General features: G+C 39.8%; 1 protein-coding gene across 1 annotated transcript in view; it reads right to left on the bottom strand.

Moving 5' to 3' along the window:
- Positions 1–3,517: 3,517 nt before the first annotated feature.
- Positions 3,518–11,710, bottom strand: part of SEC63 (SEC63 homolog (S. cerevisiae)) — a gene marked incomplete at its 5' end in the record, with an annotated part of 16,586 nt that continues 8,393 nt past the window's right edge. Inside the window, 3 exons of the mRNA XM_010287380.1 lie at positions 3,518–4,639; positions 5,184–5,288; positions 6,145–6,243. Coding sequence (XP_010285682.1) covers positions 4,496–4,639; positions 5,184–5,288; positions 6,145–6,243 — 348 coding nt within the window. The remainder of the gene's footprint in view (positions 4,640–5,183; positions 5,289–6,144; positions 6,244–11,710) is intronic.

Genomic DNA, 11,710 nt, shown 5'->3' with positions numbered 1-11,710 from the left:
GTGGTACCAGGATTGCCCCCGCAGCATCAGGGCTCTCCTGGCTTGGGGACTGCCCTGCAGGAGCTACCCACAAGATGTCCAGCTTTTCTAGGTTTTCTCCCCAGAATGCCTCCAGCTTTGTGCCATGAAGCATCGAGCTATGTTGCTTGCATAAAAAGGAAAGCACTCACCTTGTTTTAAAATAAAGGTGGTCAAATTAAAAACAATTGCTCAAGGTGGTCCATGCAGTCTCATTGGTGCGATTAGACTAGATATTAGGAAAAATTTCTGCACTGAGAGAGTGGTCAAGCATTGGAACAGGCTGCCCAGGGAGGAGGTGGAGTCACCATCACTGGAAGTGTTCAAAAAATGTGTAGACGTGGCACCTCAGGACACGGTGGTGTTGGGTTGATGGTTGGACTTGATGATCTTCAAGGTCTTTTCCAACCTTAATGATTCTGTGGTTAAATTCCACCTGCACAATGTAACCGTTAATGCCTTCCCTGTTTATATTAGAGCAGATAAAAAGGCTTATACACAGCGAAAGGTTGAAAATGCTTGCTGATTCAGCACATATTTGAAATTCTTTTCTACGCAGAGTGTACACAACTTGGCTTTAAAATATCATCATTAGCTTTACAATCTAATTGTGCTAATTAGATTTATTAATAGGTTTCATTGCCGGTAACAGTTCTGTTATTTAACTGAATGATAAATATAAACATTTTTGGCAGAAATAGTGTCTGTGTGGGCTCAAATCGCATCTTAAAACAAAAACATTGTCATGAAAGAAATTAAGTGCAAGCCGTGAATGTCACCCAGATGTACAGTGTGTACACATTTGGTATCCCGTCTAGAGGTCAATATGGAACAAGAGTCCCCCAATGTTCTCTCTTCCGTTTCGTTCCTGACTTGCCAAGGCCCCGACATAGGACAGCCAACAAGGCACCTGCTTACCTTACTGACTGGAAATGAGCTTAAGCGCGCACTCAACCTCTAATCCAGATTTTAAAGACAAAACTCCCAGGGCATTTTTATACGCGTCTCTGCACAGAATGTAAAACTCCAGTGACCGCGGCACGCTGCGGATGCCCACAGGTACCCCATAAATAAATCACTTCTTCGAGTTACGGGCATCCTCACGGCAGAACCACCTAACACATCTCACCTGGCAGAGCTGAAAATACAGCTGAACCGGAGAGACCTTCCTGAGGTCCACCTTACGCAAATACTTCTCCAAAAACTAATGCAAAGCAACATTTAAGGCTCGAAATTAACACCCCAATTCTTGCTACAAAAGGAAGCTCTGCCAGGTTTTTATTTTCAAATAATTAAATAATAACAATGATAATTTTGGTAATTCCAATTGTAAAATGGGTTTCCTTCAGCAGTTTTTAAATTAAGAGTCAGCAAGGAGTTGGATGGGGAGAAAACCCCACAGATAAACAGACACAAAAATGGGGGGAATGCACATCCAACGGTAGATTTTGTTTAAAAGAAAAGAAATAAAAGAAACCTCCATCGCTGCCTTCCCCCTCCAGAAAGGGGGAAAACAAAACCAAACCTAGAGCTCAAAATGCGCCAGGGATCCCCCGGATCGATGCCAGGGTTTCCTGAAGAAATCCAAGCCCCTGCCTCCCTCTGCTGGAGGACGGCCTGGAGCTAAGCACCCGCGCTTCCCGCTGCAGCTGAAGGGTTTTCCCACTCACAAGACATTTGCGATTTGGAGGGGGTTTATCAGGTTTTTTGCACCAGCGTAGCCTTCTAGTCACCCAGCATCAGACTAGAAAAATGTGGCATTTCCTTTAATATGAATAAACCACTGGCAACATTTTTCATTTTACACAAACAAAAAAAAAATCCCATTTTTATAACTTGTTCCTTTTACCTACACATATCAACTTCAAATTTATCCCATATTTCAACAAGCAGTGTTTATCTGCCCTAAATCTGATTCACAGTGCTTCCTTCTACTAATTGCAAGTTAGGGCTCCCTGTATCAATATGCAAGCTGGGTGTCCTGGTTTCAACTGGGAGAGTTAATTTTCTTCACAGAAGCTAGCATTAGGCCATGTTTTGGTTTTGGGATGAGAAAGCGTTGATAACATGCTGATGTTTTGAGTTGCTGCTGAGCAGCCAAGGACAGTCCATCTCCTCACGCTGGCCTGCCAGCGAGCAGGCTGGGGGTGCACGGGGAGCTGGGAGGGGACACAGCCAGGACAGCTGACCCAGGCTGGCCAAAGGGATATTCCATACCGTATGGCATCATGCCCAATGTATAAAGCTGGGGGGAAGAAGGAAAGGGGGACGTTCGGAGTGATTTCCGCTACCACTGCAATTCTTTTCCTCATATCTTCTATTAACTTACCTTGACTATACAGGAGACAGACATTTGAAGAAGTATTAGATTTAGCCTTTCTTAGCTCAACAGAATTAGCCTTGGTATGCAGACCTTCAGTGTAATCCCAGCTGTCGCTTCAATCTTTAAAGAAGAAAATACTTCAGTGTTCAGAGCAGGGACATGATTCTTTCTTCTTTTTTAAAAATCACTTCAATGCATTCACAACTTGCAAGCACGTACCTTGACTTTTAATAGTAAAATTTAGGGATCAGTAGTCAGAGCACTCCCCAACCACCCTGCCCGCTCTCATTATCAGTTATCTCTCCTAACTACAATCACTTCCCAACATTTAACCACCACAGAAGTTCACTATGAATTATTCTGGCAGAACGATGCAAGCTGAGCATTCATTTTGCCTACTTGATAATCAGTCTGGTGTCTCTTCCTCAAGCATTTCTCTCATCGGTGCAATATGCAGCTTGAAAGCCTATGGAATGCAACTAGTGCTTTTTTTTGTTATTTCCTTACTGTGTTTTGCAAATAAAAACTGGAGTTAAAAGGCACCAAGTGTAGAAGCCATTTAAATTAAACCTAGTCTTCACTCTTGAGTTTGAACACCTGACACTGCTTATGCTTTACAAGTTTTTCCTGCACAATATGCACTTCAGATGTACTTTGAAAGATACCATGATCTCACTTAGAATATTTTCAAATTTTATTTGCAACTACCGCAACTACAAAGACTATAACAATGTAAATTTGCATTTAAAGTGACAACCCTTTCTAATAAACAAGGTCAGAAATTAGTGTGCACCTGTTCTGGCTTTGGGCAATTTTCATAGGATGGAAATTTTCCTGCATGACAATTTGTCACGTTTTACAGCACTGCATTTTCATAGTTCCATACATAGGAACAGAAATACATCTGTTCCTACTTGCAGAACACGCCAATGTGTTTCTGTAATACAGAAATACAACTTCTAATTAATCACTTTCATTTGTTTTATTGAGAGGAAGAAAAGGAAGAATCCATCTATAGCTTTTCTCAGGTCTCTCTCCTCCCTGAATTTGTTCTCTAGACTTGTATGTTTTTTTAAAAACAGGAGTAGGGATAGAATCACTGTCTTGTTTACACCCCTGCAGGAAACTGAGGTAAAAAAAAATTCAAAGAGATGCACACTATTACAAATGCAAACAGCCATCAAATTGTCCAGTTTATTGATGGGAATTCAAAATTGATACAAAACATGCCCTCTTTGCATGTTGTATTTTACCCTTAAAATGTTTCCAACAGTGTCAGGTAAATTCAGAGTTAAGAATATACTTCGGCTTTCAGCATGTACCTTTATAAAGGTATTACACAAAAGCCACTAACTTACACAACACGTGGTCCCAAAATCGCTTTCAGAGATTTCGTTTATCAAAAGACTCAGATCTTCTGCTGATCTGATGAAATAAAGGCTTAAAAATGTTTTAAGCCATTAATAAGTATCCTATGGTAGAGTCAAGAAAGTTTATGATTTCCATTATAATCTTGGGCATACAAAAGCAACAGTCCTAAAAAAGCAGCCCTCCGGAATACATGGAAAGTGGCAATTGGTATGATGCCAATTTATAATGACCAAGTTAAGTAAAACAGATTTTTAAAGCTATGAATGATGTGAGCAGTATCACGGCAAAATATTTAATGAATCCCACAGAACCAATCAAGTTTGAAAGCTGAGCAGATGTTGGTGCAATCAACAGAGATTTGTAACATCAAATATACCAAAACGTTTTCTAAAATAAATTCCTAATGCAGAAAAATTGATTTAAAGTTTGCTCCTAGCTAATAGTACCTTTTATTTAAATTGGACCCTAAACTGATCAGACAATACATAGCCCACACTTTCAGACATTTATAATAAAAAAGCTTTTATTTTCAGTTGAAACAAATGCACCATCCTGCACTTGAAGGCTATAATGAGCCATAAGCATATTCCAAGGTGTATCAATGGCAACAGATTTGTTTCACCTCCACTGAGAAGTTACATAATGCACTCTTAATTGGTAAAGAAAAATTAAACTCAGCCTTCTCAAAGCTTCCGTACTGTGTTTCTTGGTTATTGTACAGTTCCACAGACAGACCAAGAGTTTGCAGTGTGTGCAAATATTCTAGTCAATCAATAGCACTGTTTAATCATCATCTTCCTCCTCTTCCTCTTCCTCCTCAAAACTGTCTTCAAAGCCCTCACTGTCTTCCTGGTCCTCATCACCTTCTATTGCTGTATCCCATTGTGGATGATTTTCCGGCACTGGTTTTGCTTCATGAACTTCCAGCTGTAATTGGATAAAGAAAAACAAAGAAAAGGGGGAGAAAAAAAGGGTTACAGACAATACACACCAATTTGTGTATACACACCAAAACAAATGACACACCACACAAAATTCATACTTTAAAAAACAAACAATAACCAAAAAAAAAGATCCACCACATAAATCCCAAAACAAAACCATCAACTGCTTCCAGAAATAAGGCATGCCAGATTTTTCTCATTAACTAGATGTGTCTAAGACTAAGGGCAGGAAAATGGCATGGCAAACCTCAAGGTGTAGAGCCAGAGCCAACCATACTGCAGAAATTGAGTAAGTGAGAGAAAACATATTTTAAAATACACAGGCACTAGAAAGCATCACAAACTTTAGTTCCATTTAATCTATCATAAAATTGCCTCTACTGGCATCAGGAAGAAACCACCTGTAAGTCACTGGTTTAAAAGTAGGACAGCTTGAATTCTTAAAGATAACAGGACTTTGGGAGTTTTCATAGCCATATGAAGTAGCTTTCAATAGAATACAAATATTTAACACAATTAAACATCACCTTCAATGGTTTAATCTGGTCCAATCCCATATATGAATCCGATCTTAAATAAACCGTGTACTGATAGTTTCCAGGCTTGCCTGGTGCTGGGAACTTCAGTTCCACCTACAAAACAGAATTCATGCCACGAGTTCTTACTGCTTTTGAGTGACACATTAGAACAAACACCTGAGTATGCTAATGAGTCATAAATAGTATTAAAGACTTTTTTTTCCACTTAAAAAAGTTTCCATTTCTTAGAAGTGACACTTCTTTGAAAATCTCTACATAATAAAATACCTGCAGAAGAGAGACAGAATACCTGAGCACAATATCTTCCATGAAAGATGAATAGTCAAGTCACATTTTCTGAATTAGACCAAGTAACTCTACATTAAATACACGATTTCACCCTGCGGCATGCTTCCTAAATCTCAAAAACCAAAACAGGTTAAAACATCTAGTCTCCTGAAAGTATTAGCTTAACTCTACTGTTACTCGAAATTGGACACAAAATCTAGCTTGAAATAACAAAATACATCAAATCTCCCTTTTTCAGAAAAGCAAAGAACACAGCCAAAGGTTACAGTCTCAGAAATGTTCATATGAGCCGAGGCTAATTAATTTGTCACAGCCTCTGCTCTACAGAAAAAGAACACTCAGTATTTCTCACACATTTGAATAACTTTCTTTAAGAATGATCATTGTGTATGAATACTGGTTTTCATCAGCTTTTGATATCAGGGGAAAAAAAAACATATTCTGCAAAGAAACTTGAAAGCCTTCTTAAATTATTTTTTCCTTCTCCATCATCAATTTTCACAGTTAGAAGGCTCCTCTCTACTTTTATCAGGAGAGTAAAATTTGTTTTCCCTCGTGAGATAAGTATGAAAAAATTAAAATCTAAATGTATGTGCATACCGTAAGACACTTCAGTACAGTTCTGTAACACCCCAAAAGAAAATTCTTCCAAGTACTTTACCTCTTCTTTATCTTTTAGTGTACAAACGTGATATGGCATACATATTAGCATCTGCTCCTTCCGATCTGCAATATATAGCCACCACCATTCTTGTTTTTCCTTTCATAAAAGAAAAAAAACACACCAACAGGATTATTGAAGGCATATAAAATGATGCCCCTACACTTTATAACAGGTAATTATGGTTCACTAGTCCTTATAATACAGATAGAAACAAGGTGGTTTGTTTGGTGTGGTTTTCTTGTTTGGTTGGTTTTTTTAACTCTTGGATGTGTACAAATAAAATACATGGTGCATATATATACACACAGTATATATACTGCATTCTGAAAGCAAACAGATTATCACAAGTATCTGTTGGTCTCCAAAGGCTTCATTCTGTATATTCACCCGAAGCTACCATGTGAGACACAGAACCATTCTGAAGAATTGTGTCCACTGAGGACTAACCAGCAACTTCATGCAATACAATACTACCTTAGGTCCTTCAACAGAAATCCAGCCTGGATAAAAAGGCCAGCATATAAAGCAAGGCATGCCAAGAGGCAGATATAGTACTCTTTCCAGTAAACAATTTTTTTCAGGAAAGTATGCATTGCCCCTCTTCTCTTGCCCTCCAGAAAATGGGAATGTGATGAAAATTAGAATTTGAACATACAAAGATTTTACTTAAAGGAAGCATGAACCACAGCCAATATTGATATGTCTAAAGGAAATATCAACACCCAACAACTGCTGCCTATCACACACAGCTTTCAAAACACCTACAGGTCTCAAAGGTCTTGCCACTGCAGGCACTAAAGCAGAGTCCCTAAACTAAATGAAGTTAAATGAGTGCAGTCCTTCATAAAAAGGCAGCAATGCTATAAAAAAAAAAAAATAATAGTTTATCCCTCAGTTGGAGTCAGGTTTTTAAGAGTGCGGTACAGTTCAGCAGCAGACAACCACTCTCAAATGGGAAAGACTATAGTTCTTCAGCGTCAACTGTCCATTGTTTAACCACCATTCCTTTTCGGTTAACCCTCTGGCACACATTTTAAGCTACATCCACTTTGTTTTAACAGAAGCCAAAACCTTTCTATTCCAAAGAAGTTAGTTTAGCACTGGCAAAGCAAGTTTCTGTTACTTTACCTCCTTAAGTCTTTTCTTAAGAAAGTGAGAAGGGGGCAGGGGGAAGAAGGGAAGTCTTCTTCGTGTTTATGAAGAAGTCTCTTAATAGATAGGTAAAAGTTGTAACACCATAATCTTACCCCTAGGGGAAAAAGGGGAAAAAACCCACACCTTTTAAACAACCGAAGTGTTAGACTGCTGAACTGTGTTCCAAAACTATTTTTACCCACCCCAGTGGTCTGGTAACTGATCACATTTGTAACAGACTGGAGCCCTAAACAGTGCATCTTACAACAGTTACAAGTCAAGCTCCAAAACTTGAGGCCAATTTTTATGTATTTACACCAACAACAATCAGGTAGTTGCTTCAGTGCCACATGGAAATGGTTGTTTTGTTTCTTTTTTAATCTAACAATATTAGAAGGACTGAATGAAAGGATACAGTTGACCTTAACACTACCACTGAGACCCTTCCAAATTCCACAGGTGGGAAGCAAATGCTGTTAATATGTAGCATTTGAAGAATCTTTATCTCTACTGAAAGAGTCAAAAGTTCAGTAGTTTTAGTGTGTTGTTGTTTTTGTTTTTTTAAACACTTCAGAAGCCAATATTTGGTGATCTGAAATTTAATTAATGCAGGTTTAAAAGTTACAAAAGCTAAATTAACTCCTTTTCTCTTCTGAAGTGACTAATTGTTATGCTAGTAATAATTGTCACCATCTCACTGAAATATTCAACTAACAAACTACAGATTTACAACAGCAAGGCACTCACACCAGCAACCAAAACGCCCTGATTAGTGCTGTTGAGTCCCAGAGCAAAGGAATGTAGAATTAACTCAAAATATTAATGCCCATTTTACAGTGTGTAAAAGCGAAAACAAATGCATCACAGTAAAGCAACAGCATTCCTTTGTGTTGTCCTGGTTTCAGCTGGGATAGAGTCAATTTTCGTCATAGAAGCCAGTATAAGGCTGTGTTTTGGATTTGGGATGAGAAAGCGTTGATAACGTGCTGATGTTTTGAGTTGCTGCTGAGCATCCAAGGACAGTCCATCTCCTCACGCTGGCCTGCCAGCGAGCAGGCTGGGGGTGCACGGGGAGCTGGGAGGGAACACAGCCAGGACAGCTGACCCAGGCTGGCCAAAGGGGTATTCCATACCATATAACGTCATGCTCCGTATATAAAGTTGGGACGAAGAAGGAGGAAGGGGTGGAGGGACAATTGGAGTGATGGCGTCTGTCTTCCCAAGTAACCATTACGCGTGATGCAGCCCTGCTTCCCTGGAGATGGCTGAACCCCTGCCTGCCCGTGGGCAGTGGTGAATGGATTCCTTGTTTTGCTTTGCTTGTGTGTGCGGATTTTGCTTTCCCTATTGAACCGTCTTGATCTCAACCCATGAGTTTTCTCACTTTTACCCTTCCGATTCTCTCCCCTGTCCCACTGTAGGGGAGCGAGCAAGCGGCTGCGTGTGGCTTGGTTGCCGGCTGGGGCTAAACCACGACACACATATTTAGAACAGGCACTGAGAACAGAACAAAAATCTATTCATCCACTATTTAAGACCAGAATTTGTAGAATTGTAAGAATTCCTTTTTACAACTATTCCAAGTGATTTTTTGTACGAAAAACCATCCCATGTGATTACAAGGCATAAGTTATTTTATCTGTAAGTTTCAACAATAAATATATTGTCAATCTGTTTGACAGCTGTAAGATAGAATCATCTTATGCAGTCAAAGTGTTTAATTTCTAGCCAAGGGGCCTCTAGGAATAGAAGGATAAACAGTATAAAAAGTACAGATGAACAAAAACTACAGAAGCTAGATCCATTACAGAATTGGCTACTCGTCATTTTGGGCCTATAAGGACTCTGACCATAGAAAAAAAAGGATCTGCATTTGTATCAATACATTATTTTTTATGTTACCAAAACACTGTGCTGACTTACTACACATTGTGCATGTTTCCATCACTCTCAATGGCAAGGAATGTATTTTTTCTTTTAGAATAAAGATCAAAACTGTCAACTGGATTTTCACAAAAACTGGTAAAAATAACAGCCAAGGGGGGAGAAAAAAAATACCAGAACAAGTGACTTTCATTGGTTTAATGCTCAAAGGAATCTATAGGAGTAAACTCTTTGGAAGTAAAGCTCCTGACCCCAAAGTGCCACTGCTTTTTTATACAAAGGACAACTGTGCAGGAGTGTCATTTTCCTCCCTCTTATTGGGTGGAATTTAAAGTTTATGCCTGTGAGAATCTGGCAAGCTAACTGGCAAAATGCCCTTTAACAGATGGGTGCAAGGCTTGGCATGCCAGAGAACCAGTATGTTCATGAAATTGGAACACTAGGGCCAGTTTCTACCTAAAAATGTCAAAACTACAATCTGTGCAGTTTCTGGATCCACAAGTGCAGGAGCAGAAGATAATTATGTAGGAACCTGCATAGATTAACGATGCCTCTCTGGCAGAGTAATCAACTGCCCCAAAACTTAGATGAAACAGTGTTAAGGCTACCTCCTGAGAACGAGTATATTGGGCTCAGTTACACTCAAACATCTGTAAATTCTGGAAATAGAGATTCACGCAACTACAGCATTTCATCCTTAACTCTGCATCTACGAACTGGCCATGACCATAATACACTCAATACTCTAAATCACAGATAAAAAACACTCAGAGAGTACGATGGATTTTGTTCTTCAGACATTGCAAATCAACTCTATCTGAACATGCTCCAACTGCAGCTACAGCACTAAGTGCAGCTGCATTCAAACTTTCAGGAAATCAGTGATGAGAGGCTGGAAAATTTACAACTGCGGTACCATGACATAATACACATGCATCTTTCAAGTTCAAGCATTCAATTCAGCCCTGGATTATTTTTTTAGTATAGTACTGTATTTAGGTTTTATCATAAAACCCATCCGCAGTTTGGTTATACACAGGTGAAGCTTAAGCAGCTTTGTACAGAGTAAGCATAAGCGAAGTCTCTGAAGGAACCTTCAGTGCAGTAAAAAAGAAATAAGAATAGTCAGTGCCTCTGTGGCACTGGGCATAGCACATACTCACTGTTTGAGCTTAGACTGATGACCAAAGCCAGCTGCCTTGGCAGCAAGGACATATTAAGACTCTGCTGCATATTTGACATGATCTAAGGCAGCCAGAAGAGCAGAATGCCACTACACCTTTTTCTATTATGCTGAGGTACTGCTGGAAGCTGTATTGAGAGACGGGAGGGTACCTAACAGTGTCAGGAAAATAGAGCGTTAAGATCAGCCACTACAAAACTAGATGTCATGAGGCCGCACAACTCTCAGCTAAAGCCTTCAGGAAAACAATTTCTTTGGTTTATTTGTTTATCTTGTCTGGCTCCTTAGCAACAGGTCTTGCCTCCCACACTTTGTTGTCTAATGATGGCAATATTAGGTAAAAACAGCAGGAACAGTATGATTACAAGCATGGGGACAACAGAGTATGTTTTGCACACGCAACAAGCTGTACAAGGCCTTGGGGACTGAAAAGATGGAGCAAATATACACAGTGACTTTCTTTTTTCTCATGTTTTTCTGTTCTTCCCCATCTCAGTTGTCTCCTTTAAACCACAAGAAGAATAAGCCTTGCATCCCACCTCCCTGTTATTGGAGATAGCACAATGAGAGAGAAGAGATCCTAGATTAGTTCCCTAGTCAGACAGCAGGGAAGCAAAGGAAACCTTCTGAAACCACTGGTCTGGAAAGAAAGTGTGGCCAAATACTCCTTCCTCCTGGTTCCAATCTGGTTGCCTCCCAGAGACCTAACTTAGAACACAAAACCCGCACTTTGAAAAAATCCCATCTTTTTCAAGGTTTCATTGCTGTAATGGGTTTTCAGACACCTACTGAGTGGTTAGCTGTTTGTGTAAGTAACAACCGATGTATCGGAACATGCTTTCAACACCAAAGGCTGCTGCAGAGACACCCCAGTCTGTCGACTATACTGAGTAACCGCTCTCAAATACATGCCCTTCTCTGATATTCATCCACACCTGATCTCGTATTTTTGAGCTCTGCAGGAAAGATTGTTCCGCAATTGGCTTCTGTCACTTCCAGACTACACTGTGGTAGAAAGAAACAGCTTTGCCAACCCTCTCCACCTTCCACAGCTGCACGCTGTGTTGCCACCATGCTGCTGCGTTCAGTCTTGAAGTCAAGCAGCAAGCCAAAACAATCTGATGATTCAAATGACCCCCAAACTCTCCTGTCATTACTGTTAACACAGGAGGGGTCAGGACCTCTGCTGCTCACAGGTGCTTGCAGTTAGATAAAGAGCAAGCAATACTCTACCTTTAACTCTAGATTAGAGCCAGTGCTGTGCTTTCACCTTCCAGAGAAAAAAAAAAAAGAGAGAAGAAAAGGACTATAAATTAGATCCCTATATATATGAAATGTTGCATTCTGAATCTATATGTAGCA

This window comes from Phaethon lepturus, unplaced genomic scaffold (genome assembly GCF_000687285.1).
Source record: "Phaethon lepturus isolate BGI_N335 unplaced genomic scaffold, ASM68728v1 scaffold22955, whole genome shotgun sequence".
NCBI classification, from domain to species: Eukaryota; Metazoa; Chordata; class Aves; order Phaethontiformes; family Phaethontidae; genus Phaethon; species Phaethon lepturus.
Note: the sequence above shows the minus strand (reverse complement) of the source record. Positions and strands in the feature narration are given on the sequence as shown.